Below are 27990 nucleotides of genomic sequence, written 5' to 3'. Positions count from 1 at the left end.
TCAAGAGAGAAACCGTGTGTTTGTCTCTTACCCTAGAGTCTAACCGTCTCTCCTCTAGTACAATGCCACCTATGGCTCTGAACACTAGAACATGAGCTCTTGGCTCTGGAACTGCATAATGGAACTGTCTAATTACACTTCTCCAAACTAATCAAATAATTCTGGCAGATAAATAACAGATAACTCAAAGAACAAGACAAAGGAGGAGTTTCATTGTGTTAACTCATGTGTTAGAAATGTAATGACTGAGCTGCTAAAACATGTCTTATGTATTGTTGTGTATGTGTGTGTGTGTATTTTGTGGTCAGTTAGGGGGTAGTTGAGGGTTGGAGGTGGGGGGATTCAGTGTGTTTTTATTGCCCTGAGCCACAGGGGGCAGACCCTGCTTTAGTGAGCTGCTGCTAAGGCCACAGGTTAAAGGGATACTTCGGGATTTTGGTACCTTTCTCTACCTCCCCAGAGTCAGATGAACTCGTAGATACCATTTTTAGATCTCTGCATCCAGTATGAAGGAAGTTAAAGGTAGTTTTGCAAGCCAATGCTAACTAGCGTTGGCACTGGAAGTCTATGGCAAATAATTGTATAACTAACCCAAGACAGACCACAGCCTGTCGTTTCCAAGGGGAGCAAATGACTCCTACTGGGCAGAACAAGCAAGGAGGTGGGAATCCAAGCACGAGCTAGCGAGAGCCTATTGGCGAGTTCTAGCATGTATTTGCATATTTCCATTAGAGAATGCCTATTCTGAACTGCACATGTGCAATAACTGAATTCGCCCTGGCACACATTCTAAACAACACCATTTTTTGAAACTTTGACAAAGGGTAAAGTCTACAAAAAACTTAGTCCACTCTGTTCGTAACAGATTATAGTTTTGGAAACAGAAAACTTTATTGAGATCAAATGTCGGCCAAAATCCATCTCGCTCCAACTTTTCCCACTGGGCTTCCTCTCAACACCATATTTGGTAGTGAGTGGAAACACAAGCGGATGCTTCACATTTATACATCCGGTGAAATATCTGTCTCATTGTTCTATCTGTGTCTATGGTATCTGCAAGCATGCTAGCAGATACCATAGACTTCCAGTCATTGTGTTAACACTGGTTAGCAATTATGCTAGCGCTAGTTTGCAACTTCCTTCATACTGCTCGCAGAGACATAAAATGGTATCCAAGAGTTCATCTGACCCTGGGGAAGTAGATAAAAGGCCTCATTGCCAAAATCCTGAAGTATCCCTTTAAGTTTTACATGCAATTGACACCCCTGACTCGCACGCACATGCACACCTGCCATTGTTTATTTACCCTGCTTGTGTGGGATGCCAAGAGAACATGAGCACTGAGAAAAGCTCCTAAAAAGCTACCCTCTTACAACTAACCCCATCTTTAAAACACACACACACTCCTTAGAGATTAAATGATGTCATGCATGCTGGTATGATTAGCCTATGCCAGGGCACAGAGGGGGGTGAGGGGTGGATAGGGGTGGCAAGTCTGGTACAGAGGCCCATGGGATGAAACCTCAACCCTCCTGCCCCCCCCCCCCCCCTCCCCCATCCCCTCTTTACCAGTCCAGCTGTGTTTATAAAAGTCTTACAGTCAAAGTGAAGGTATTTACTGAGCCCCCACGAATCACTGCAGTAGACACTCTGAATGCTTTACACACAGGCACGCATGTACCCCCTGCCTCAAACATGCTTACAGACATACATAGGCATAAGCACACACACACAAACACACCAAAATACTGTCTCTATAGCATGGAAAATGGGGTACCAAGCGAGAGGTGCAGTTCACCCTTCTCCCACCATGGGGCTCCAATGAGAAGCTATAGTAGGGTCTGCGCTTGGCATTATGCCCGCTGGAACAGAACAGGAGTTACTGTACCCTACCCTGTCTAGTCTGCTGGCCACGCCCCCACTGTCACCTCGCTGCCAAAAACGCGTGATGAATGGCCGGCTGCCCTCATTAATCATCTGTGATTGGGCCTGATTGGCTAATTAGCCTCATCTGTAACCATTACTGCATAGAGGCAGCTGCTCAGGAAAAAAAAGACAAAAGGTGAAAAATTACAGAGAAGGCTGTCCTGTATCCTCCACGATGGCTGAATGCAACGCCACACACAGTCCTGCCACACACACACACACCGACACACACACAGTACTGCCTCAAACTCTCCTGCCACCGGCACACACACACGCACTACCGCCACACACATTACTGCCACAAACACACAGACACACCAAGCGCTGCCAGACCAACTGCAACGCGTAAGTAAATATCAAAGGGCCCAATTTAACAAACATCAGAGCGTGACAAAAAAGAGCGAGGTGTTGTAACTGTTCTTGTTTTTTCTCCATACTGGTGGCAGGAGGGAGTTTGGGGGGAGGGGCAGGGGCAAGATGGAGGCTAGGCTACACTCATCTGGCTACAGTTCCATACTAGCCTGGTCCCAGAGCTGTTTGTGCGGTATAGCCAACTCCTGTGGTCATTTGGCATTACAGTGACCGTAGGAGTTGGCAAGACAGCACAAACAGGTCAGGGAACATGCTAGTTTCACACCTCTAGCCCACAACAACAGCAGCAGTATCACCTCTTTGAGTCAGTGAGGGAAACCACTGGTGACTGGGTGCTAGCCAAATAAGGACACTAAGATAGGGGAACAGAGACTGAGCCTGGACAACACAAACATCAAAACAGCTGGAGAAAAATGTGTGCTGTACCCTGTATAAGCTATACCCCCAGGCTAACTCCAAGAGAGACACAGCCCATGCCAGAGAGGAGTAATGATAGAGGGCAACATCCTCTTCTCCTGCTCTCAGACCAGATCAATATGTGTGTTCCTGTGTATGGGGATGTGATTTGGTGTGTGTGTGTGCATGTTTTCCTTTCCTGTGCCCCCGTGTGTGTTCCTGTACGTTTAGAAGAACCAATACAAATATGTCATCAAACTTATGTTTCATTTCTCAGACCTGTTCTAACGATTCCGTATTTTTATTCTAAACCAGATTAAAAGTAAAGGCAGATTAGGTTTGATAGGCTCTGAATGATTTTATTCACCATTTCAAGAAGAAAGGAGTCGGCCACACAAAAGGCCAGTCATAGACCCATCCCATAAACGCCCCATTCAGGGCTGTGTGTGTGTGTGTGTGAGACACTGGATACGGCTAGTGAGCTAACGCTTGTCCAAAGGGCTTCAGACGTCGTTAGTGCAGACACACTGCACGCCCCTTCTGCCACCACAAATACATCCACACACTATTAGAGGCAATTTCCCTGTTCCTCCTGGGCGGAGAGATGGAGGGAGGGAGGGGGGAGAAGAGTGAGAGTCGCCCACGGTGGAGAACACATGGTTCTGTTTAAACTTCGCCTGTTGTTTGACTTCGCCATGGATATGCACTGCTGACACCAGTTGAATGAAAAATGACAAAAGGGACAAAAGACATCACTATGTCATTTTTATGTGTTCTTAGTGACTCTGAGAAACAGAGAGATGAAGAGAGGGAGAGAGAGAGACAGATGAAGGAAGGGGGAGAGGGAGAGAGTGAGGAGGGGAGTTGTGAGATGTGAAAGAGAGAGATGTATATCGTGTGAGTGTGCATGTTTTTAGCAGGGTGGAGTATAACTTTCAGAGGGAATACATAATGTATAAAGTCCTACAAACCCTCGTCTGTACTCCTCCTTCCCCCTCTCCTCCCAATATCCTCCCCTCTCCACCACAGTTTTCCTCAGTCCCTCGGTCGGCTTCTGTTCTGTTTGACTTCCCGAAATCCGCCTTTCCGGCACAGGAGCGTCATGGAGTAGAGGTGAGTGATTCACCAGGCCCGGGAATGCCGAGTGTCTGGAGTGTCTCAAACCAGGGTGTCCCGGACAGACGGGCGGTAGACACACACAAACACAAGCACGCGCACACACAAACACACACAGATATACAACGAGTAGTTTCACCCTAGACATGCAAATACTAGACTGACTATACCTATTCAATCAGACCCAGTCACTGGGTTTCCAGGATAGCTCATATTTAAACGCAGGTACTGGAGTCTGGAAGTAAAATACACTTTTCTATGTTTTTATCATAGAGATCGTATTAAATTACTTGATGGTCTATGTCATAGTCTGGGACACCCTGGTTTGAAACACTCCAGAATTGGGTGAAAATGGCAGCCGTATTGGTCAGGGAGAAATCCAAACCAGTCTAATTGGAATGAATGGCAGTAGAGGCATAATTCTTGTTAAGAATCCATGTTACTGTAGAAACGGACTAAACCACAAAAATGCCCGGCCATTGTTCCACACACCAAAAAAAAAATATATATATACTTTTTTTTTTCTACGATTATGACGGTTATTCTATTTTCATGACGGTCTTCATCCATAAACGTTAGTTACACAGTTATATGGTAATTGTGCCAGCCCTAAGCACTACGATTAAAGACCACGTCACCATATCATCACCACAGAAACAACATCACAACCATGAATAAAGAGGTCAGATAGGTTTATATGGGATATGACTGATCTATGGCCTGGGTACGCCCCACCCTGCACTGATGCAGTGACGCACAGCAAAGTTCCAGTTAAACTACCCCCTCTCTAGCCCTTGTCAAAGTGTCAGCCCCTACCACCACCCCACCATGAGCAGTCTTGCTGTCAGACATGGCAACATGCCAAGCTTTTCATCTTCATAGAGAAAAAAACACAAACACTTACCTATCATACACACACACACACACACACACACACAAGTAATGCATTAACCTATCGCTAACACTCACAACACACACACGGCCCATTATGCTCCTGGACATCAAATCGAATTTTATAACCGTCCTGGAAGTTCGGATAGCAATGGTGGAGAATTTTAGCAGCCCGAGTACAACAGTCAATATGTTGATAGAACTTCGGCAGCCTAGTCCTCAAATTTGCTTTGTTAAAATCCCCAGCTACAATAAATGCAGCCTCAGGATATGTGGTTTCCAGCTTGCATAAAGTTATTTGAGGGCCGTCGTGGTATCGGCTTGAGGGGGGATATACACGGCCGTGACTATAACCAAAGAGAATTCTCTTGGGAGATAATACGGTCGGCATTTGATTGTGAGGTATTCTAGGTCGCCCACCTACTGTTCGTTTCATCTCTCCAGTCCCCTCTCCCTGCTTGCTGCTGGCACCATTACGTTAACACAAACACTGTATTTCTGTCATCATTCACAGCACCAGGCAGGCATTCCCTTAATATTTATTTATTCTGGACTGCGTCCCAAATGGCACCCTATTCCCTACATAGTGCACTACTTTTGGCCAGAGCCTGGTGACATTTGGGGAGCAATGACGCTCTGTTTCAGGGGTTTTTGGGACATGGGTGAGTGGTGGGAAACTGGAGTGCTGTCTGTGGTCTCACAGCAAGCAGCCCTCTCCCTCCTCTCATTCCCTCACTCTCTCTCTGTTTTCTATTTTGGCAGGCTATCATAAGAGGCTTCATGCAGATCACATATTTCGGCCTCAAATGATCTTGGAAAACATTACCCCCATAATGCTGTTGCTGTGTGTTTGTGTGTCTTTGTGTGAGTGTCTCCACCAGTCTTACCTCTACGTAGTCCTTGGCGTGGCCCCAGTCTCTCTTGGAGTCCAGGTTACCCAGACTAAAGCTCTCCAGCTGGCCCAAGTGAATCTTCGCCACAGAACGACTGATCTTACGCGTCACGAAGTTCGCTCCTGGGAGGGAGGGAGGGAGGGGGGAGAGAGAGAGAGAAAGAGAAAGAGAGAGAGAGAGAGACAGAGAGAGAGAGAGAGAGAGAGAGAGAGAGAGAGAGAGAGAGACAAAGAGAGAGAGAGAGAGAGAGAGAGACAGAGAGAGAGACAGAGAGAGAGACAGAGAAATAGAGAGAGACAGAGAGAGAGAGAGAGAGAGCGAGAGAGAGAGAGAGAGAGAGAGAGAGAGAGAGAGACAGAGAAATAGAGAGAGACAGAGAGACAGAAAGAGAGAGACAGAAAGAGAGAGAGAGAGAGAGAGAGAGAGAGAGAGAGAGAGAGAGAGAGAGAGCGAGAGAGAGAGAAAAACAGAAAGAGGAGAGAGAATATTAGCGAGGTCATGGCCTGATGATGGAAACCGTTAACCCCCCCACCGCCACGCAGCGACCGTCTGCCTCCCCATCGCTGCATTGGGCCTGGGTCCACTAAAACTGGGTTCAAATACTATTAGAAATCTTTCAAACACTTTGATCGTTTGCTCCAGTCCGTGTGAAGTGCCAGGTGGGCGAGGTTTGCAGTTTTGGGACTATTCTATTGGCCCATTGCGCCAGGCAAGCACATATAAAGTATTTGAAATTATTTTGAATAGTATTTCAACCCAGGTCGGGGTCCACCGCAACCAGCCACCACAGAAAGCCAAGAAGCCACCGGCGAGGCACAGAGATCTGTTACCACCTCATGTTACAGCCACTACATCAATTTAGGGACTCCTCTCTCTCTCCTCCCTCATTTTGATATTAACTTCAAGCCAAACCAAATCTAGGCTATAACGTAATGTTGGTCTAGCAACACAAATATCACCAGAGAAGTTCCATTGAATGAGTGGTCTAAATGGAACAAAACAGGGCTGTCAGATGGAGGGGAGCACAAACACACACACACACACAGACAGACACGCACTAACACACACACACACACACACACACACAAATGCACACACACACACACACACACACAAACACAGATGGAGAGGACCACCCCGACTCTGCTAGCGGAGAGTGTCCAGTGCAAGAGAACCGCAGAGCGGGTTATTCTGCCAGACTGCCGGCCTGACTGTCTGCCTGGTGCTGCTGCTGCTCTCTTGGACCAGACACAGGTGGAGATTTTATCCGCTGCAAAACAAATTATCTTCTAATGGCTTTCTCAGTGCGGTGTGTGCTCTCTCTGTGTGCGTGTGTGTGTGTGTGTGTGTGTGTGTGTGTGTGTGTGTGTGTGTGTGTTGGAGATATGGAGAGAGGGTTTTTGGTGTTTGGCTGAACATTGCAGCCCGGTGTTCTAGCCCTCACACCATGGAGCACAAACACACACAGACATAGAGGAGGGATAGCCTATAACTATGGTGAAACTATCTGTACACCCTTATCCAAGGAAAACACTGATTTATATAGAGTGATAGCAACACTGAATATTATAATGTCATGTCTAATAATGTGACGGTCTTTAAAGAAAATTTATTTAAGCTCGAGGGTTATAGCAGCCTAGACAGTAACCTTTATATTATCTGTCCTGTTGAATTTAGTCTGTGTAATAATGAGGATACCCCACACAAAAGCTTAATAGGTCTACTATGAAAACACAAAAATTATATCTAAGCAACTATGAAAATGTAAACACCAATGAAAACTTCAAAATAATGTTTTCAGAAATTATTATGTTCACATCTGTAAATATAAATGTCTAAAATGTCATAACATCTGTCTGTTTATAAATTCTATACATTGTCCTCTCATATTTAGAGTAGGCCTGCACAAATCAGAGTGATCAATAAGTTACACTGCCATGATTTTATCTTTAATTAATTATTCAACTCCAACATGTTCTCTTTGATTAAAACAGACTAAATAGTTTCTTAGTCTAAACATTCAATCTAATTCACACAAGCAATTTAGGGGCACAGCAAACGCTTGGAAAGATAGACGGATATCAGAACGTGATGATATCGAATATTCTATGATAAAAGATTCAAACTAATTATTTGCAATTTATTACTTTTAGGCTACATTTGAGTGACAGAAAAATATGAGTTGTTTTTATACTATCTACTTTTACACTGGAACGTTGTTGTTCAGTGTCAGTCTTACTGTTGTTCAGTCTTACCCAACCAGATGTACAAATATCTGGTTGGGCTTCAACAGTTTGGGCTTACACAACACAGTACTCCACAGCCCATGTGCCCTCATTCATAGACATCCAGATATGGAGATCTAGGCCATATACAGTGGAGGAAAAAAGTATTTAGTCAGCCACCAATTGTGCAAGTTCTCCCACTTAAAAAGATGAGAGAGGCCTGTAATTTTCATCATAGGTACACGTCAACTATGACAGACAAATTGAGAGAAGGTAAGCAACTTGATTTGAAGAAATCAACTGTGGGAGCAATTATTAGGAAATGGAAGACATACAAGACCACTGATAATCTCCCTCGATCTGGGGCTCCACGCAAGATCTCACCCCGTGGGGTCAAAATGATCACAAGAACGGTGAGCATAAATCCCAGAACCACACGGGGGGACCTAGTGAATGACCTTCAGAGAGCTGGGACCAAAGTAACAAAGCCTACCATCAGTAACACACTACGCCACCAGGGACTCAAATCCTGCAGTGCAAGACGTGTCCCCCTGTTTAAGCCAGTACATGTCCAGGCCCGTCTGAAGTTTGCTAGAGTGCATTTGGATGATCCAGAAGAGGATTGGGAGAATGTCATATGGTTAGATGAAACCAAAATAGAACGTTTTGGTAAAAACTCAACTCGTCGTGTTTGGAGGACAAAGAATGCTGAGTTGCATCCAAAGAACACCATACCTACTGTGAAGCATGGGGGTGGAAACATCATGCTTTGGGGCTGTTTTTCTGCAAAGGGACCAGGACGACTGATCCGTGTAAAGGAAAGAATGAATGGGGCCATGTATCGTGAGATTTTGAGTGAAAACCTCCTTCCATCAGCAAGGGCATTGAAGATGAAACGTGGCTGGGTCTTTCAGCATGACAATGATCCCAAACACACTGCCCGGGCAACGAAGGAGTGGCTTCGTAAGAAGCATTTCAAGGTCCTGGAGTGGCCTAGCCAGTCTCCAGATCTCAACCCCATAGAAAATCTTTGGAGGGAGTTGAAAGTCCGTGTTGCCCAGCGACAGCCCCAAAACATCACTGCTCTAGAGGAGATCTGCATGGAGGAATGGGCCAAAATACCAGCAACAGTGTGTGAAAACCTTGTGAAGACTTACAGAAAACGTTTGACCTGTGTCATTGCCAACAAAGGGTATAACATATAACAAAGTATTGAGAAACTTTTGTTATCGACCAAATACTTATTTTCCACCATAATTTGCAAATAAATTCATAAAAACTCCTACAATGTGATTTTCTGGATTTTCTTTTCTCATTTTGTCTGTCATAGTTGACGTGTACCTATGATGAAAATTACAGGCCTCTCTCATCTTTTTAAGTGGGAGAACTTGCACAATTGGTGGCTGACTAAATACTTTTTTCCCCCACTGTAAAGTCATAAAGTTATAAAGTTAAGTCGCATGTTGCTGTGTATTAGGGACTCCAGACCATAATTATCTAGTGGCTTGTCTCTTCACTGTGTCTCTGTTGCCATGACGAGGAGCAGGCGGGCGGAGTTAGCCAAGGCACAATCCCATGAACCCAATCATGCACACACACACACCGAATTTGTAGTAATTATTTCATTATAAAAGCGAAAGCTTTAGAAGTTGAGGGAAAACAGACCCTAGACTAGACAGACTTATTTTGAGGACTAAAGCGTGTTTTGTGTTGTTTGGGGGGCCGGGGGTTGTGTGCATATGGCCATGTTACCACTGCATTGTTTTACAGTATTTGATGTAAAACTCTTTGCTGTATATTATAGAACTACACTGATACTAAATCACAATGTCAAAGCTGACCTTTTCAAATTTGATCATGTTTAAGGGTTAAATAAAAGCTATCAAAGGCTGTCATCAAAGCTGTCCATTATTCACTACAAGTTGGAACCATCAACATTGTGAATAAATATATTTGACATATTAATTTGAAAATAGCTTGTGCTCGTGAAGCGAAGCTAAATGTTGGAAACCCCCTTGTGTCAGACCGATCCGGTCTCAACCGAAGCAGTAACATCTCCTCTGCCCTGGGTGCCTTCTATGCTTTCTCTAAGTATAATCTCAGCTTTATTAGCATTTTTACTTGTTATAGGACAAAGTGTGTGTGTGTTACAAACCAGGTCACAAGCCCAAGAAGCTTATCAAGCCGTTATCATCATTGTGATGTCATTGGCGCATGCGCACACACACACACTTCCCTTTTCCCATACTTAAAGCGTGACAAATCCCACAGAGTGGGCCTGGGCAGTGTAACTAGAACCCTGACTGATAACTATGGTAGCAGTGTAACTAGAACCCTGACTGATAACTATGGTAGCAGTGTAACTAGAACCCTGACTGATAACAATGGTAGCAGTGTAACTAGAACCCTGACTGATAACTATGGTAGCAGTGTAACTAGAACCCTGACTGATAACTATGGTAGCAGTGTAACTAGAACCCTGACTGATAACTATGGTAGCAGTGTAACTAGAACCCTGACTGATAACTATGGTAGCAGTGTAACTAGAACCCTGACTGATAACTATGATAGCAGTGTAACTAGAACCCTGACTGATAAATATGGTAGCAATGTAACTAGAACCCTGACTGATAACTATGGTAGCAGTGGAACTAGAACCCTGACTGATAACTATGGTAGCAGTGTAACTAGAACCCTGACTGTGATAACTATGGTAGCAGTGTAACTAGAACCCTGACTGATAACTATGGTAGCAGTGTAACTAGAACCCTGACTGATAACTATGGTAGCAATGTAACTAGAACCCTGACTGATAACTATGGTAGCAGTGTAACTAGAACCCTGACTGATAACTATGGTAGCAGTGTAACTAGAACCCTGACTGATAACTATGGTAGCAGTGTAACTAGAACCCTGACTGATAACTATGGTAGCAATGTAACTAGAACCCTGACTGATAACTATGGTAGCAGTGTAACTACAACCCTGACTGATAACTATGGTAGCAGTGTAACTAGAACCCTGACTGATAACTATGGTAGCAGTGTAACTAGAACCCTGACTGATAACTATGGTAGCAGTGTAACTAGAACCCTGACTGATAACTATGGTAGCAGTGTAACTAGAACCCTGACTGATAACTATGGTAGCAGTGTAACTAGAACCCTGACTGATAACTATGGTAGCAGTGTAACTAGAACCCTGACTGATAACTATGATAGCAGTGTAACTAGAACCCTGACTGATAACTATGGTAGCAATGTAACTAGAACCCTGACTGATAACTATGGTAGCAATGTAACTAGAACCCTGACTGATAACTATGGTAGCAGTGTAACTAGAACCCTGACTGATAACTATGGTAGCAGTGTAACTAGAACCCTGACTGATAACTATGGTAGCAATGTAACTAGAACCCTGACTGATAACTATGGTAGCAGAGTAACTGGAACCCTGACTGATAACTATGGTAGCAGTGTAACTAGAACCCTGACTGATAACTATGGTAGCAGAGTAACTAGAACCCTGACTGATAACTATGGTAGCAGAGTAACTAGAACCCTGACTGATAACTATGGTAGCAGAGTAACTAGAACCCTGACTGATAACTATGGTAGCAGTGTAACTAGAACCCTGACTGATAACTATGGTAGCAGTGTAACTAGAACCCTGACTGATAACTATGGTAGCAGAGTAACTAGAACCCTGACTGATAACTATGGTAGCAGAGTAACTAGAACCCTGACTGATAACTATGGTAGCAGTGTAACTAGAACCCTGACTGATAACTATGGTAGCAGTGTAACTAGAACCCTGACTGATAACTATGGTAGCAGAGTAACTAGAACCCTGACTGATAACTATGGTGGTAGCTATGTACACTATAGGATGGGAGGGTCCCACCTGAACTGTAACTCCATCCAATTCAAACTCCTGTTGAGCAGGTTAAACTCAGGTTATCACAACTCTACAGCCTGAAGGTGTAGGCCTTATGGAAACACAGGGAGGGATACATAAACCCCTAGCCCAATCCACTAATAAACTAAACCTTATTTCCCCAGGCAGGCAGGGCTAGGGAAGGCACACACAACCACACACACACTGGGGCAAGCAGGCTGGCACACCTGTACTCCTTTGGCCAGTAAAGCTCACACCTCTGTTTAGTGGTCAGTGGGTCTCCTCTCTCCCTAGGTCGAATTGGGGTTTTGGAGTGCTGCACTGCTCCAAACATGCTGCTCTGGCCCTAATTAACTGCTGAGTAAGACAAAGCCTGCTCTGTTAACGGCCCAAATGTTCATGTGTGTTCCTTTACTGGCAGCAGCACCACAGGACGGCCGGGTTGGTGTGTGTGCGTATGGGGCGGCGGTTTAACCTCGCCCTGCGGAAAGTCCAATAAAACCACGGGCCGTGAAAACCGAGCAGACCCATTCCAGGATCGATCTCTCCTTCCCTCCCTCCCTCCCTCCCTCCCTCCCTCCCTCCCCCCTTTGGTGAGAGAAGGGACAGGAAAAACCTAAGACACGGGCTACATTGTCACAACTGGGACTGGGGATGGGGGATGGAGGGATGGAAATGGAGGGATGGGGTATGGAGAATGGAGGAATGGGGAATGGAGGGATGGAGAATGGAGGGATGGGGAATGGAGGGATGGGAAATGGAGGGATGGGGAACGGAGGGACGTGGAATGGAGGGATGGGGAATGGATGGAGGGAGGGATGGGGAATGGATGGATGGATGGAGGGATCGAGGGATGGGGATTGGAAGGATGGGGGACGGAGAGATGGGGAACGGAGGGACGTGGAATGGAGGGATGGGGAATGGATGGATGGCGGGATGGGGAATGGATGGATGGAGGGATGGGGATTGGAAGGATGGGGGACGGAGAGATGGGGGTGGAGGGATGGGGGTGGAGGGATGTGGGGTGGAGGGATGGGGAATGGAAGGATGGGGAATGGAAGGATGGGGGACGGAGAGATGGGGGGGCTGAGTCTTGAGGAAGATGTTTGCCCAGACAGGGGAGCGAGACGCCCACACGGGAGTGAGACACCCCCATCCCACACTACCACACCCCACCCCAGGCCAGTCTAGTCCAGTCCACTTGGCCAGGAGAGGGGCATGTAGAGCCAGACATGACCAGGGAGGGTCAGGGTAGTTGGGTTAGTCCTGGGGGGTGGTTGGGTTAGTCCTGGGGGGTCTAGAGTGAGATGGTCAGACATAGGGGATCAGGCTGGGAGGGAGAGTCTTCTTGAGTTGGCACTGCAGGGTTATTCAGGCTCTCTGAGCTGCAGTAACTCCACCATAATAACTATGAGCCATAATGCTGAGGGATGATGAGTTATGAAGTCTGTTTTCACACTCCATGACGGACCAGCCTTACAGACAGGCAGACAGAGCTCAAAATGGCTCTGACTCACACACAGTACCATACAGTAATGTGGGAGCTTTTCTCTCTGTGTGTGTGTGCCTGCCCTGTGTGTGTGCCTGCCCTGTGTGTGTGCCTGCCCTGTGTGTGTGCCTGCCCTGTGTGTGTGCCTGCCCTGTGTGTGTGCCTGCCCTGTGTGTGTGCCTGCCCTGTGTGTGTGCCTGCCCTGTGTGTGTGCCTGCCCTGTGTGTGTGCCTGCCCTGTGTGTGTGCCTGCCCTGTGTGTGTGCCTGCCCTGTGTGTGTGCCTGCCCTGTGTGTGTGCCTGCCCTGTGTGTGTGCCTGCCCTGTGTGTGTGCCTGCCCTGTGTGTGTGCCTGCCCTGTGTGTGTGCCTGCCCTGTGTGTGTGCCTGCCCTGTGTGTGTGCCTGCCCTGTGTGTGTGCCTGCCCTGTGTGTGTGTGTGTTTGTTTCCTCTCAGACCAGACTGGACAGCTAAGCAGAGTGTTTGTCGGTAAGCTTACTCTTACTCACACACACCAGTCATTGCAAACCTCACAAAACCTAATTCATTCCAGGTATGTGACATGGCTGCTACCTGTCCTTGAACCTGTTTGAACTAACCATGTATGTGGTAAAAAAAAAGAAAAGAAAAATACTTGAATACTGACAACAACAAAAAAAAGATCTAAAAGTAACCACCGCTTTCGAGTTTGAATTGAATGCTGCTGAGTTGTCATGGAAACATCAGTTTCATTAACAGAGGGGTTCCAGAACGCACCTGTTCTGGAATTACTCCAGAACTGCAAATCCCATAATCCTTTACTGTCAGGGAGCAAGGGCACAGGGGGTGAGTGGCTTAGTCAAAGATTCCATGTGAAAGCCCTCCCCCAGCATTACTATTCCCCCACCCACCCCCGCACAGGTAGGGATTTGGGCCGACCCTCTATTACCCCTAAATAACCTCAGTACGAGTACGTACACAGCTAATACAGGGAATAAATTATCTGGATTTTTAGGTAAATATTTCTTCTTTTCTGTAAAGAGTTTTACAGAGAGAATTCAGTGACCTCTCTCTAACACTCTTGTTATCAATACTAAGTTATGACTGGAGTAGCTGATTAATAGGAACTTGGAGTGATTTCCCAGTGTGGCTGATGGTTTTGAACATTGCTTGCTTGGATGGCCATCAGGCACGCATGTACGTACGCAAATGCGCACTCGCACGCACGCGAAAACATGAACATGAACACACACACAGGGCCAATGAACTGTCAGCAGTCATCTTCCATCGTTGCACAACTTAGGTCCTGATGGATCCAGATTTAAAATGGAGAAAATAGTTGCATTTCATCCAAAATAAGTTATCCTCACTTTCTCTCCGCCAACGTAGTGTCTGTTCACACCTGAGAGAATCAACTCAACAGGAGTGAAGAATGAAAGGGGGAATATTGGAGATGGAGAGAGAAAGAGAGCAAGTCTGCTGCTCCCTAAATCTTCTCAGGTGCGATGCAATGAGATCGAGTGAGAGAGTGGATTTGTGGAGGTGTGGTGAAATATTGGGAGGGTGTGGAGAGAGAGAAAGAGAGAGAGCGAGAGAAAGTGATAGAAAGAAAGGGAGAGAAAGAAAGGAAGAGATGAGGCATATTTCTTGCATGACGGAACACACATGACAGAACAGAACAGAGAGAGGATGAAACAATGTGTTTGACCCGGAAACAAAACATAAACAAGAGAGCTCAAATGTTTTTTTCCCCTTTCAAAACGTCTGATTCTGTCTGGCCAATCAGACAAGACCAACTTACCCATCACACCCCACACAAACTACTATCTAACACCAATCAACACAGAAAATAAAAGTGAGTGAGGAGGTGGGTGAGAGGTTTCGTCACCTCAAAGTGTCATTAGCACCGCTAAAAGCATCCCCTCTGTCATCCAGATTCTTAGTTACCGTAGCCGCCCGGCAACACAAACACAGGTGTGGTGATGAGTGAAGATGCACCTGAGTGAGAGACTAGTGATTTCACAGCCCCTCTGGCCCCGCCTTCAAGGTGGGATGAAAGATGGAAGTCACTGGATCAGGTGAGAGGGGAGGGTGGAGGGGGAGAGGGGGAAGAGAGGGGGAGGCAGGAGAGAGTCTGTTCAACACCTGTCATCTGGGGTGTCTCTCTCCTCTTCACCTGGCCACAGTTCACCTCATGTTTAGGCTTTTTTATATCAGGCCTCTCTCAACAGAAAAGATGGAACGAGAAAACCGAAACAGCTCAGTCACGCTGAGCAGGGCTAAGCTACCTCTCTGTGAGGGTGCAGGATGGAAGAATCCACTCAACAAAACCTTTTGAAGGAACACCGCCAAAAGATATCCTTTAAAAAATAACCTCTCTAATACCACCAAATATATCCCCTTACATCTCTACAATACGATCCTTACGTGACATACTCATAAAACCAGATATATGAAACTGAAGCAGGCTGTGCGTGTATTGGGACAGTGGCTGTATGTATGTGTTGTAGGAACACCATTGACTTCGGCAATGATACTTTGACTTCCCAAATGCTGAGGGATTTTCCCCCTAACCATGACAGTATATTATTCTGTAATCTATACTGTAGACTGGGGAGTCACAGCCACAGAGAGGGCTTACAGGGCAGAGGGATGGAGGGGGGGGGATTCCCCTAACTAGATGTCTTTTACTTGAATTCCATTTAGTTCAGTTCATTTTGTGAGCCCAACACGCCATTTCTCTAGAGAGAAATCAAATAATTCACGAGATAAATCAAGTCAAGAACTACAGTATGTGGTATGCTGGTCTCAAAGGAATTGTAGTTTTCATGAAGCAAAATTTTAAACTTAGTTCAGCGCAGAAACGTGGTAATTAACTACAATGACCATAATCCACTGTTCTTTCAGGCTCGGACAGAGATGCATACACTTTTACGCCTGCTATGTTGGGTTAGATACACACAGACCGCATGAGAGAGGAATGTACACAACACAACGATGAGAGAGAGGGATGGAGACAGTTTGTGAAAGTATGCCTTATCTACTTTGAAGAACTAGTAAAAGTATTGTCAGACAGCTCTGCAGCATACTTAGGCAGACTAGCCTAGCTAAATAGGATGACTAAAGACAGTACAGTATGGGGAGCACAGAGATAACGTTGTCTGGCTGGCAGACTGCTACTGCCTGGCAGAGATGAATTGATGAATAAGGAATGAAAAAAAATCTAGTAATCAAATAAAAACGTAGTAATATACAAAATATTGTATTATTTCATAGTAATTTCCTATTATTCTATGAATGTCTACACAATGTGGACTTAACAGAGACAATGGAATATTTTCAATGTTTTGGCAATTGAATGTCAATATTTTGGGCTTTGGAATTTCCATGAAAAAGCTCTAAAATCATGTCAAAATATTTAATAATGCATTTAACGTTTAAAAAAAATATATACATCGAAACCCTGATAATTTTTTAAGAATCGAACCGACCTCGAAAAGCACTAATCGCTCAGCACTATCATACAGCGAGAGTACAGTACAGCAGAGGGACGTGACCTCAAGACTGAGGTTATAACTCTGCTATAACCTTTTATACTGCAGACAGGTACATTTAAATCAGCAGATGTGCCGAGGGCTTGATACCTGAGAGCCTATACATCCTAGTATGAAGCCAATCAGACAAACATCAAACGAGACTGACAGAGAGAGTATTGACAGATGAGATAGAAGTTTTAAAGGGGTTCAGTTCTGGTCAGTGATCCTGTAGGGTCCTAAGCTACTCTGTGTGAGCTACTCTGTAACGCTGCTGTGTATCGTATTACAGGGCCAATATGGAGTCCATTTACTGTGTGTGCGGCATGCTAATCCCCACACCGTATCAGCAGGGGGGCTGTGTTTGTTATGGCTAACTGGCTAAGCTAACCATTCTAGAGCTATAACCACCTAGCCGCAGTGTGAACCGTCCAGGCCGGGAGATACGGCCTGATACGTTGTTTGCTTTGGTTCTTGCTGGATTAGCCCAAAGGTTATTTTCCTTTCTCAACTGTCCTGAGTTCTGATTCCAGAACCTTGCTACAACTGAAAAATAGGAATCCCATGTTTATTGGTGGAACAGGCGGGTGTTTAGGAGACGAGGTAAGAAAATCCTGAAGATAAATTCCAGCTGGTATTAACTCATCATCCTAGCTAGGAGCTGACCTGGGAACAGACAAAGCTTTTTGTTCACCACAATGACAGGAATGAACGAAGGAGGAACAGATGGAGCGAGAGAAAGAGCGAGAGAGAGAGAGCGAGAGAGAGAACTGGATTGTGAGAGAGAGATGCTATTTGTTAACCGTGGCAACCTCATCAGAACGACAGGAAAGAAAGAAGGATAGAAGAAAACCTTGGAGACGGTGGTGAGAAAGAGAGTGTGTGGCCAGGTCATCCTTTCAGTCCCGCCCTTTCCCAGCAGCCACCACACCACACCAGACCGGAACAGTGGTGTGACTGGTGCCCAGTCAGACAGATAGAGGCCAGGAGCAATGGGACTCAATGTTCCGGGTCATTCCGGAAAACTCCCTCAGACAGGGCCAGCCAGCCTCACACATAATCACACAAATGCACACACACCCTCCGCCAGGCCACTTGTGGCACGCTGAGACAAGTGTTTCCTGTATGTGGGGGTGGAGGTGGAGGAGGCGGTGATGTCATTGCTACAGAATCATATGACATCATCAGCTCCCAGCTCCATTAGTGACTAATGAGGGAGGGGAGGGCGGAAGGCAGGTAATGAATGGCCTTTTAATATAAAATACATACACACACACACATACAGAAACACACACACAGAAACACTGCTTTGCACCGCTCATTATAGACATTCTAAGTCAGTAATAACTTAGAATACTGTCTGACCTCTGTCTGCTCTCTCTTCTTCTTTCTCCTATACTTTGTTATTTCACACATTTCTTCAGATCAGAATCCCCCTTTTCCTGTTGAATTCCCTGTGATTTTATGAGTTTATAAAGGAAAGGAAATGTGCCGCGAGGGATCGGAGAATCCTGACCACTACTGCCACACACACACACACACACACACACACCCGCCTGCCCGTCCACACATACACACACACATCTACCCCTCCTGAGTAGTGAAAGGGGGAGTCCAAAACCTGCTCAGTGCGACGGCCGGGGTCGTAACAGGAACCGGGGATTCTTGGTAAACAGAGAACAGGCCAGCCAACCAAAACACCTGCCTGGGTTAAGGAACGCAACAGCGACACGTAAAGTGTGTGTGTGTGGGGGGGGGGGGGGGGGGGGGAGACGTTTCGCCACATCAGACAGAGGAATCTGACGAGAGCTTTCATGGTTTATGAGCAACAACAGACATAACTCTGAGAGCAGGAGAGGTGAAGCCAAGATACATGCTGAGAGAGGGAGAGATGGAAGGAGAGAGAGAGAGAGAGAGAGAGAGAGAGAGAGAGAGAGAGAGAGAGAGAGAGAGAGAGAGAGAGAGAGAGAGAGAGAGAGAGACAGAGAGAGAGAGCGAGAGAGAGAGACAGAGAAACAGAGAGAGAGAGAGAGAGAGAGAGAGAGAGAGAGAGAGGGAAACAGAGACAGAGAGAGAGAGAGAGAGAGAGAGAGAGAGAGAGACAGAGAAACAGACAGAGAGAGAGAGAGAGAGAGAGAGAGAGAGAGAGAGAGAGAGAGAGAGAGACAGAGAAACAGAGAGAGACAGAGAGAGAGAGAGAGAGAGAGAGAGACTGGGGAAAGCTAATGAGAGAGCTGCTCAAAAGATGGAGAAGGCGTAAGGGACAGTGTGCTTATTGTCTAAATATGGGTAGGGGGTGATGGGGGTAAGGGACAGTGTGCTTATTGTCTAAATATGGGTAGGGGGTGATGGGGGTAAGGGACAGTGTGCTTATTGTCTAAATATGGGTAGGGTGCGTTGGGGGTAAGGGACAGTGTGCTTATTGTCTAAATATGGGTAGGGGGTGATGGGGGTAAGGGACAGTGTGCTTATTGTCTAAATATGGGTAGGGGGTGATGGGGGTAAGGGACAGTGTGCTTATTGTCTAAATATGGGTAGGGGGTGATGGGGGTAAGGGACAGTGTGCTTATTGTCTAAATATGGGTAGGGGGTGATGGGGGTAAGGGACAGTGTGCTTATTGTCTAAATATGGGTAGGGGGTGATGGGGGTAAGGGACAGTGTGCTTATTGTCTAAATATGGGTAGGGGGTGATGGGGGTAAGGGACAGTGTGCTTATTGTCTAAATATGGGTAGGGGGTGATGGGGGTAAGGGACAGTGTGCTTATTGTCTAAATATGGGTAGGGGGTGATGGGGGTAAGGGACAGTGTGCTTATTGTCTAAATATGGGTAGGGGGTGATGGGGGTAAGGGACAGTGTGCTTATTGTCTAAATATGGGTAGGGGGTGATGGGGGTAAGGGACAGTGTGCTTATTGTCTAAATATGGGTAGGGGGTGATGGGGGTAAGGGACAGTGTGCTTATTGTCTAAATATGGGTAGGGGGTGATGGGGGTAAGGGACAGTGTGCTTATTGTCTAAATATGGGTAGGGGGTGATGGGGGTAAGGGACAGTGTGCTTACTGTCTAAATATGGGTAGGGTGCATTGGGGGTAAGGGACAGTGTGCTTGTTGTCTAAATATGGGTAGGTTGTGTGTTGGTGGATTTCATAGGGTGAGAGGTTCAGTCTGTCAGTTTCTCTCAATCCATTTCCCTTCCTTACCATCTCTCCATTCGGCCATATGTGTCTCTTACCCAGTCTCTCAAATCTAGCTTATATAACCGTTCCCACAGCCTCCCTCTGTTTCTACCCTGTCTCTCTTCTAAACCATTAGGATTTACTGGCTGACCTCTGACCTCTGACCTCTGTCTAGGGTCGTGGCCTTCATTAGGAATAAATAATAAACCCCTGAATAGACGACCTGGGCACAGCAGAGGGAGGGTGTGTGTGTGTGTGTGTGTGTGTGTGTGTGTGTGTTTCTCTCTCTGTGTGTGTGTGTTCAGTCATGTGGTATTCATTTCAGGTCACACTGGTGTGCAAATCAGGTTAAACCAGCGCTCAGGACCTCTCAGACCTCAACGCATATAACAATTATTATATTTTTATGTTTAAAACATTTAAGAGGCTGAAGAAAAGAATGAATGAGCTTCTCCCATAGCAGGCATGACTGCAGCAGTCAGCATATAGGACTTACTCAGCACCATGGAAGTGAAGTATGCTACAGTAGGCAGCAGTGCTCACCTCTTCTGGGGCTCTCGTGATTGAAAAGGATCCCGTTGACAGCAAACAGGTTATAGGCCTCCCTGAAGTTCACCACAATCCAATAAGCATACAGCTTAGCAGCACCTGAGAGAGAAAGAGAGATGGAGTAATAGAGTAATAGAGAAATATAGAGAAAGAGAGAGAGAGAGAGAGAGAGAGAGAGAGAGAGCGAGAGAGAGAGAGAGAGAGAGAGAGAGAGAGAGAGAGAGAAAAATATGGAGGAATAGAAATGGAGAGAGGGAAAGAGAGAGAGGGAGAGATAGATAGAGAGTCTAGTCATAATATTTGAGTGCAGAGTACAGTGGTACTGTACCACAGATCATGTTTCTGTAGTCTAATGATGAGCAGAAGCAGGCACAAGACTAATAACCTCCTCCTTTCTCTCAGTTTTCAGCATTCTTTCTTTGCTCTCCTCACCCTTTTCATCTCCTTCCTACCGCTCTCTCCAACCTTGCGCTCTCACTCTCTCCTCACCCTCCTCTCCACTGATGTGAGAGATGCTACAGACTCAGGGAGGGAGGGGAGGAGCCCTGCTGGTTGATTAAATCACAGGGTCAGTACACTAACATGGACAGGAGGTGAAGTGAGGTCACCATAGTTCCGCCATGCCCCCCCCCCCTATTAATAGTGGAGCAGTCCTGGTTATTATGGTATGTTGCCTCCCCTCCCTCCCTCCCTCCCTCCCTCCCTCCCTCCCATACAGTCAGATCAGGTGTTGACAGACAGGCAGGCAGGGAACGTGTCAGGGAGAACATTTAGACAACACAGAACATGAAACCTGATATCACACGTGTGTGTGTGTGTGTGTGCGTGTATACGTGTGTGTGCATGTATACGTGTGTGTATACGTGTGTGTATATGTGTATACGTGTGTGTGTTTGCGCTGGGCATAAAGGTGTCTTTGTTAAAGTGAGACCCACTCAGTCTTCAGTCAGACGTTTAGCCTGGGGAGGTGTGTAGGGAGTTCCAACTCTGAAGCCCTCTCTATTCACACACATAAACCCCCCCCTTCAAAGGGCGTTCATATGAAATAAGCTTGAATGTACTCCAAGTACAGACGTGTGAGTATGTGTATGTGTGTGTGTGTACAGTGGCTTGCGAAAGTATTCACTTCCCTTGGCATCTTTCCTATTTTGTTGCCTTACTTTTTTCTTTAAGCAATGGCTTTTTTCTGGCCACCCTTCCGTAAAGCCCAGCTCTGTGGAGTGTACGGCTTAAAGTGGTCCAATGGACAGATACGGCAATCTCCGCTGTGAAGCTTTGCAGCTCCTTCAGGGTTATCTTTGGTCTCTTTGTTGCCTCTCTGATTAATGCCCCTTTGCCTGGTCCGTGAGTTTTGGTGGGCAGCCCTCTCTTGGCAGGTTTGTTGTGGTGCCATATTCTTTCAATTTTTTAATAATGGATTTAAATGGTGCTCCGTGGGATGTTCAAAGTTTCGGATATTTTTTTATAACCCAACCCTAATCTGGTGTTGCAGACCTTTCAGAACAGGTGTATATATACTGAGATCATGTGACAGATCATGTGACACTTAGATTGCACACAGGTGGACTTTATTTAACTAATTATGTGACTTCTGAAGGTAATTGGTTGCACCAGATCTTATTTAGGGGCTTCATAGCAAAGGGGGTGAATACATATGCACGCACCACTTTTCCATTATTAATTTTTTAGAATGTTTTGAAACAAGTTATTTTTTTCATTTCACTTAACCAATTTGGACTATTTTGTGTATGTCCATTGCATGAAATCCAAATAAAAATCCATTTAAATTACGTCAAGGGGGATGAAAACTTTTGCAAGGCACTGTATGTGTGTGTGTGTATTGTTACCATAAGGTGAGCGTGGGTAGAACGGTGTGGTCTCTTTCTGAGGGATCTCCTGGACCTTCCCATAGAGTTCACTAGTAGAGGCCTGGTAGAACTTGACACTGTTGGTCAGACCACATGTCTTTATAGCATCCAGCAGACGCAGGGTACCAACCCCGTCCACGTTAGCTGTGTACTCAGCCAGCTCAAAGGAGATCTGAGAGAGAGAAGGAGAGAAAATATTCACATCAATACAGATGGAAGTCATACTATTGTTAAAGAAAACCCTTAGTTGCCAGCAATTGTTCTGATCCAGCTCAAAGGACCAAGAAGTTAAACTTTTAGAGGGTATTTAGTCTGAAGAGTGTGTCTGACTCCATGTATGTGTGACCAGACCATTTGAGGACCAGATCACATTTGACTGTGTAAAGCCAAGACGGTCATGGTTGACACACCTGGACCATAAGGTTGGACCGCTGTCTGCACAGCGGAAATGCATCAGTGGTTTACTGTGAACACACACAATCTGCACAGCGGAAACGCATCAGTGGTTTACTGTGAACACACAATCTGCACAGCGGAAACGCATCAGTGGTTTACTGTGAACACACACAATCTGCACAGCGGAAACGCATCAGTGGTTTACTGTGAACACACAATCTGCACAGCGGAAATGCATCAGTGGTTTACTGTGAACACACACAATCTGCACAGTTGACGTTTTCAATAACTTTCCACACCCCGCCCACTACACACACGAGCACGCAGGCACGCACGCCAACTACTGGCTATATGTGGTATTCATCTACACGCGGCCTAGTAATATGTGCTTTCTCCCACCGTGCTGTCTAGAGTTGCTGAGTGAAACAAGACCCTACACTAGCAGGCAGCTAGACCAAGCAGAGCCGAGGGCGTTGGGAGGAAAAGGAGCTGTGTTTCTCTGACTCTAAATGAACCTTTAAATGGAACCATGGGTCTGAGAGTGAGACGCAAAACGCACTCCTTCATGTAAGGCTAGGCCGCTAGCTAGGCAGCTAATGCCCGCCCCACCCTTAAAATCAGGCCTAATCCCTGCTCTCACAGAGACACCCACTTTTCTCCCTGATCTTAAGCTTCTTTACTCCTTTCTGTTATGCCTTTCCACCCTCTCACCTTCCTTTTCTACTCTCATTCCTCCTCACACCCCTCTCTCCTCTGCTCTCTGCCTCCTACCCTTCTCCTCTCGGTTTGCCTCTTCCTCCTAGTCTTCCTCCTCTGTGTAGCCCTAGCCTCTCTCTCTCACACACACACACAGAACGTACAGTGTGTTACCTCCCTTGCCGAGATGGGACCCCACTTTGTGTGTGAGCCTGTCCATTCCTCTTGTATTTATTTCACAGAGGAGGAATGCAGAATGAACACACACACACGAGCCTGGGTCTCAAAACCAGCTGAAAGGGAAAGGGTCCAGGCTGCCTTGACAACTTAAATCAAACAAATTGCCTTAATGCCTCCACACTCTGTCATTATGTAAGGCAGGGCCGCAGCGCTGAAGGCTTAGAGGCCAGACGTTCCTGTGTTTGTGCGTTTGTGTCTGGCCGGGCTCCTCGCTCTCACCAACAGCCCTTGGCAGATATTGTTCTAGGTCCAGGCACCAAGCCAAGCTCTGTCAGCATTGGGGGTCCACTTCAGAGCACAGACTGTGATTTGATAGACGTATAAATATGAAATATCTTTATACGGTTAGGCTTTCCCTTCACATACACTACTGTTCAAAAGTTTGGGGTCACTTAGAAATGTCCTTGTTTTCTTGAAAGAAAAGCAATTTTTTTGTCCATTAAAATAACATCAAATTGATCGGAAATACAGTGTAGACATTGATAATGTCGTAAATGGCTATTGTAGCTGGAAACAGCTGATTTTTAATGGAATATCTACATAGGCGTACAGAGGCCCATTATCAGCAACCATCAGTCCTGTGTTCCAATGGCACGTTGTGTTTGCTAATTCAAGTTTATCATCTTAAAAGGCTAATTGATCATTAGAAAACCATTTTGCAATTATGTTAGCACAGCTGAAAACTGTTGTGCTGATTAAAGAAGCAATAAAACTGTCCTTCATGAGACTAGTTGAGTATCTGGAGCATCAGCAATTGTGGGTTCGATTACAGGCTCAAAATGGCCAGAAACAAATAACTTTCTTCTGAAACTCGTCAGTCTATTCTTGTTCTGAGAAATGAAGGCTATTCCATGCGAGAAATTGCCAAGAAACTGAAGATCTCGTAAAACGCTGTGTACTACTCCCTTCACAGAACAGCGCAAACTGGCTCTAACCAGAATAGAAAGAGGAGTGGGAGGCCCCGGTGCACAACTGAGCAAGAGGACAAATACATTAGAGTGTCTAGTTTGAGAAACAGACACCTCACAGGTCCTCAACTGGCAGCTTCATTAAATGGTACCCGCAAAACACCAGTCTCAACGTCAACAGTGAAGAGGTGACTCCAGGATGCTGACCTTCTAGGCAGAGTTGCAAAGAAAAAGCCATATCTCAGACTGGCCAATATAATGAAAATATTAAGATGGGCAGTCTGAGATATGACTTTTTCTTTGCAACTCTGCCTAGTAGGTCAGCATCACGGTTTTGCGGGTACTATTTAATGAAGCTGCCAGTTGAGGACCTGTGAGGCGCCTGTTTCTCAAACTAGACACTAATGTATTTGTCCTCTTGCTCAGTTGTGCACCGGGGCCTCCCACTCCTCTTTCTATTCTGGTTAGAGCCAGTTTGAGCTGTTCTGTGAAGGGAGTAGTACACAGCGTTGTACGAGATCTTCCGTTTCTTAGCAATTTCTCGCATGGAATAGCCTTCATTTCTCAGAACAAGAATAGACTGACGAGTTTCAGAAGAAAGTTATTTGTTATTTGTTTCTGGCCATTTTGAGCCTGTAATCGAACCCACAATTGCTGATGCTCCAGATATTCAACTAGCCTTATTAAGGCCAGTTTTATTGCTTCTTTAATCAGCACAACAGTTTTCAGCTGTGCTAACATAATTGCAAAATGGTTTTCTAATGATCAATTAGCCTTTTAAAATGATAAACTTGGATTAGCAAACACAATGTGCCATTGGAACACAGGACTGATGGTTGCTGATAATGGGCCTCTGTACGCCTATGTAGATATTCCATTTAAAAAATCAGCCGTTTCCAGCTACAATAGCCATTTACAACATTAACAATGTCTACACTGTATTTCTGATCAATTTGATGTTATTTTAACAGACAAATAAATTGCTTTTCTTTCGAAAACAAGGAAATGTCTAAGTGACCCCAAACTTTTGAATGGTAGTGTACCTCCAAAGCCCTATGCTTCTCCCTATCACATATAACACAAACAGCAACCCAATACAGGCCATGAGGCCCATAGACTCTATATAGGAACCATCTAGAACGACAAGACCACGCAGAGCTGTAAAATGGACACACACACACAGGTAGGAGGTAACACACAACAACTTGACGTCCTCTATGGTCCTCAGTCCAATGACCAGAGACCTGCCAGATGTTGGAGAGCAGGGTTACATTGAAATTGGAATTGAAAAGGAAGTGACCCCAACCCTGTTGGAGAGCAGCATCACACCCACATCAACATTCAGTTAAACATACTTTATAACAGCATCAGAGCTGGACAGTAAACACACTTTACACTATTTCTAATTCACAACTGTGAGCCAAACACAGAAACAGACGCCCATTTTTTCCTCCACCACAAACAGGTTAATAGAGTGATCACTAAGATCTCATCAGGGCAGAGAGAGAGAGAGAGAGAGAGAGAGAGAGAGAGAGAGAGAGAGAGAGAGATAGGGGGGAGGAGAAAGAGGGAGCGAAAGAGAGAGAGCGGAGAGAGAGAGAGAGAGACAGAGAGAGAGACAGAGACAGAGACAGAGAGAGAGACAGAGAGAGAGAGAGAGACAGAGAGACAGAGAGAGACAGAGAGACAGAGAGACAGAGAGACAGAGAGACAGAGAGACAGAGAGAGAGAGAGAGAGAGAGAGAGAGAGAGAGAGAGAGAGAGAGAGAGAGAGACCACTGTCGACCTTTACTCATCGCATTACTGTGAGCTGAAATTAGGCCAGTCATGTGTTAACAGGACAAAGACAAACATGCTGAGATCCCCTCAGGAGCAAGGGTTAGGCCTCAACCTGGCAAACACATACAGCCAGAAACACGTACAAAGACACACAAAGACATGAACCACGTACAGCAAGAAGCACACACACACACGTAGCCAGACGGATCAATTACTCTGGTTTCATCAAGTCAACTCAGCAACATCCCTCATCTCTGTAAATATGGTCTCCAGGCTAAAGTCTGGGCTATGGGACTATCAATATGCCTCTGATTCACAATGCTGTAGAGGAAAGGACAGCTAGCTAAGTACACCTTTTGTTATGACAGTTACTAGATCTATGATGTGTTATTCAGGGATTGGGAGTGGGCATTGAGTTCATACTGTGGAACAACATGATTCTTCCCTATCATAATCAGATAGAACAGAAGATACTGTACATCCCTGGCATACTCAAAAAGAACACTTGAGTCTCAGAATACATTGACATCATCAATGTAAAGTGCATTTGATCATTTCCTTGTAAAATGACCCATGAGCACCAACATATTAAGTTTATAGGAGCATATCACATTTGGTGTCAAATGAAAGCTAAGAGTCTATATTTTTGTGAAACGAAGACATAGATATGTTTTTCAACCATTTTCCATCTTAAAAATTTGGAAAAAGCAAAGGTTTTGATTTCTGGTCACACAGATGGAAAGGGGTCTTACAAACATCTACCACAAAAAGCTTTAAAAGGTATTAGAAAAATATAAAAACGCAATAATGTTGAAGTAAAGGCCCCTGCCAAGTAATATTAACATTTATATTTAGTTTTGCAAAAATGATTTGCCTTCTGTAAGTTTAAGAAATATTGCCTAGTGTCTTGTCATTCTGATACCAAAACCCCCAATATATTTAAGATAATGAAAGTTCACAAAAGTAACAAGTAAAGGTAGACCTACCAATTAGTTAGTGTTTTTACAGAAAACTATTTTGTTAATGAATTATTAAGTGATTAAAATCGGTATCAGCGTGACAAAAAAATCTGTAACAGAATGACTGCAACTGAATTGGCCACAATGGAAAATCATAGTAGTCACAAACCACAGTTGCAGTAGTGTACAGTACAGTATAGTAAAGAAAAATAGAGTAGAATAGTTCAGCACAGTAGAGCACACAAGTAGAGTACAGTATGTCATATACTCTACTGTGCTCTACTGTACTGAACTATACTTTCCTTTAATTTACTGTACTCTAGTGAACTATACTCTCCTCCAATTTCCTTTACTGTACTGTGCTCTACTGTACGCTACTCTACCATACTGTACTGTGCTCTACTGTACGCTACTCTACCATACTGTACTGTGCTCTACTGTACGCTACTCTACCATACTGTACTGTGCTCTACTATACGCTACTCTACCATACTGTACTGTGCTCTACTGTGCTGTCCAAACTTGTGAAACATTGGTGTCTATGATTGGTACAGATTTGGTCGGGTCTGGACCAACCAAATTTGGTCTTGTTTGGGGGCTGAACTCAGAGTAATAGCCAGTGTGTAGAATAATACCCAAACATGCAAAGGAGGACATTAAAATGTTCTACCTTTTGTGTACCTATTCAGGATACATCACTATGAA

General features: G+C 45.3%; 1 protein-coding gene across 2 annotated transcripts in view; it reads right to left on the bottom strand.

Moving 5' to 3' along the window:
- Positions 1 to 27990, bottom strand: part of gmds (GDP-mannose 4,6-dehydratase) — a 153665-nt gene that overhangs the window by 55852 nt on the left and 69823 nt on the right. For both annotated transcript variants that reach the window (XM_084163195.1, XM_084163196.1), the window contains 3 exons: positions 22287 to 22479; positions 20434 to 20538; positions 5438 to 5716 (listed from right to left, as the gene is read on the bottom strand). In XM_084163195.1, coding sequence (XP_084019321.1) covers positions 5438 to 5716; positions 20434 to 20538; positions 22287 to 22479 — 577 coding nt within the window. The remainder of the gene's footprint in view (positions 1 to 5437; positions 5717 to 20433; positions 20539 to 22286; positions 22480 to 27990) is intronic.

Source organism: Coregonus lavaretus (genome assembly GCF_964263955.1).
Source record: "Coregonus lavaretus genome assembly, chromosome: 6".
Taxonomy (NCBI): Eukaryota; Metazoa; Chordata; class Actinopteri; order Salmoniformes; family Salmonidae; genus Coregonus; species Coregonus lavaretus.
The sequence above is the reverse complement of the archived record's forward strand: the minus strand, read 5'-3'. Positions and strand labels throughout refer to the sequence as shown.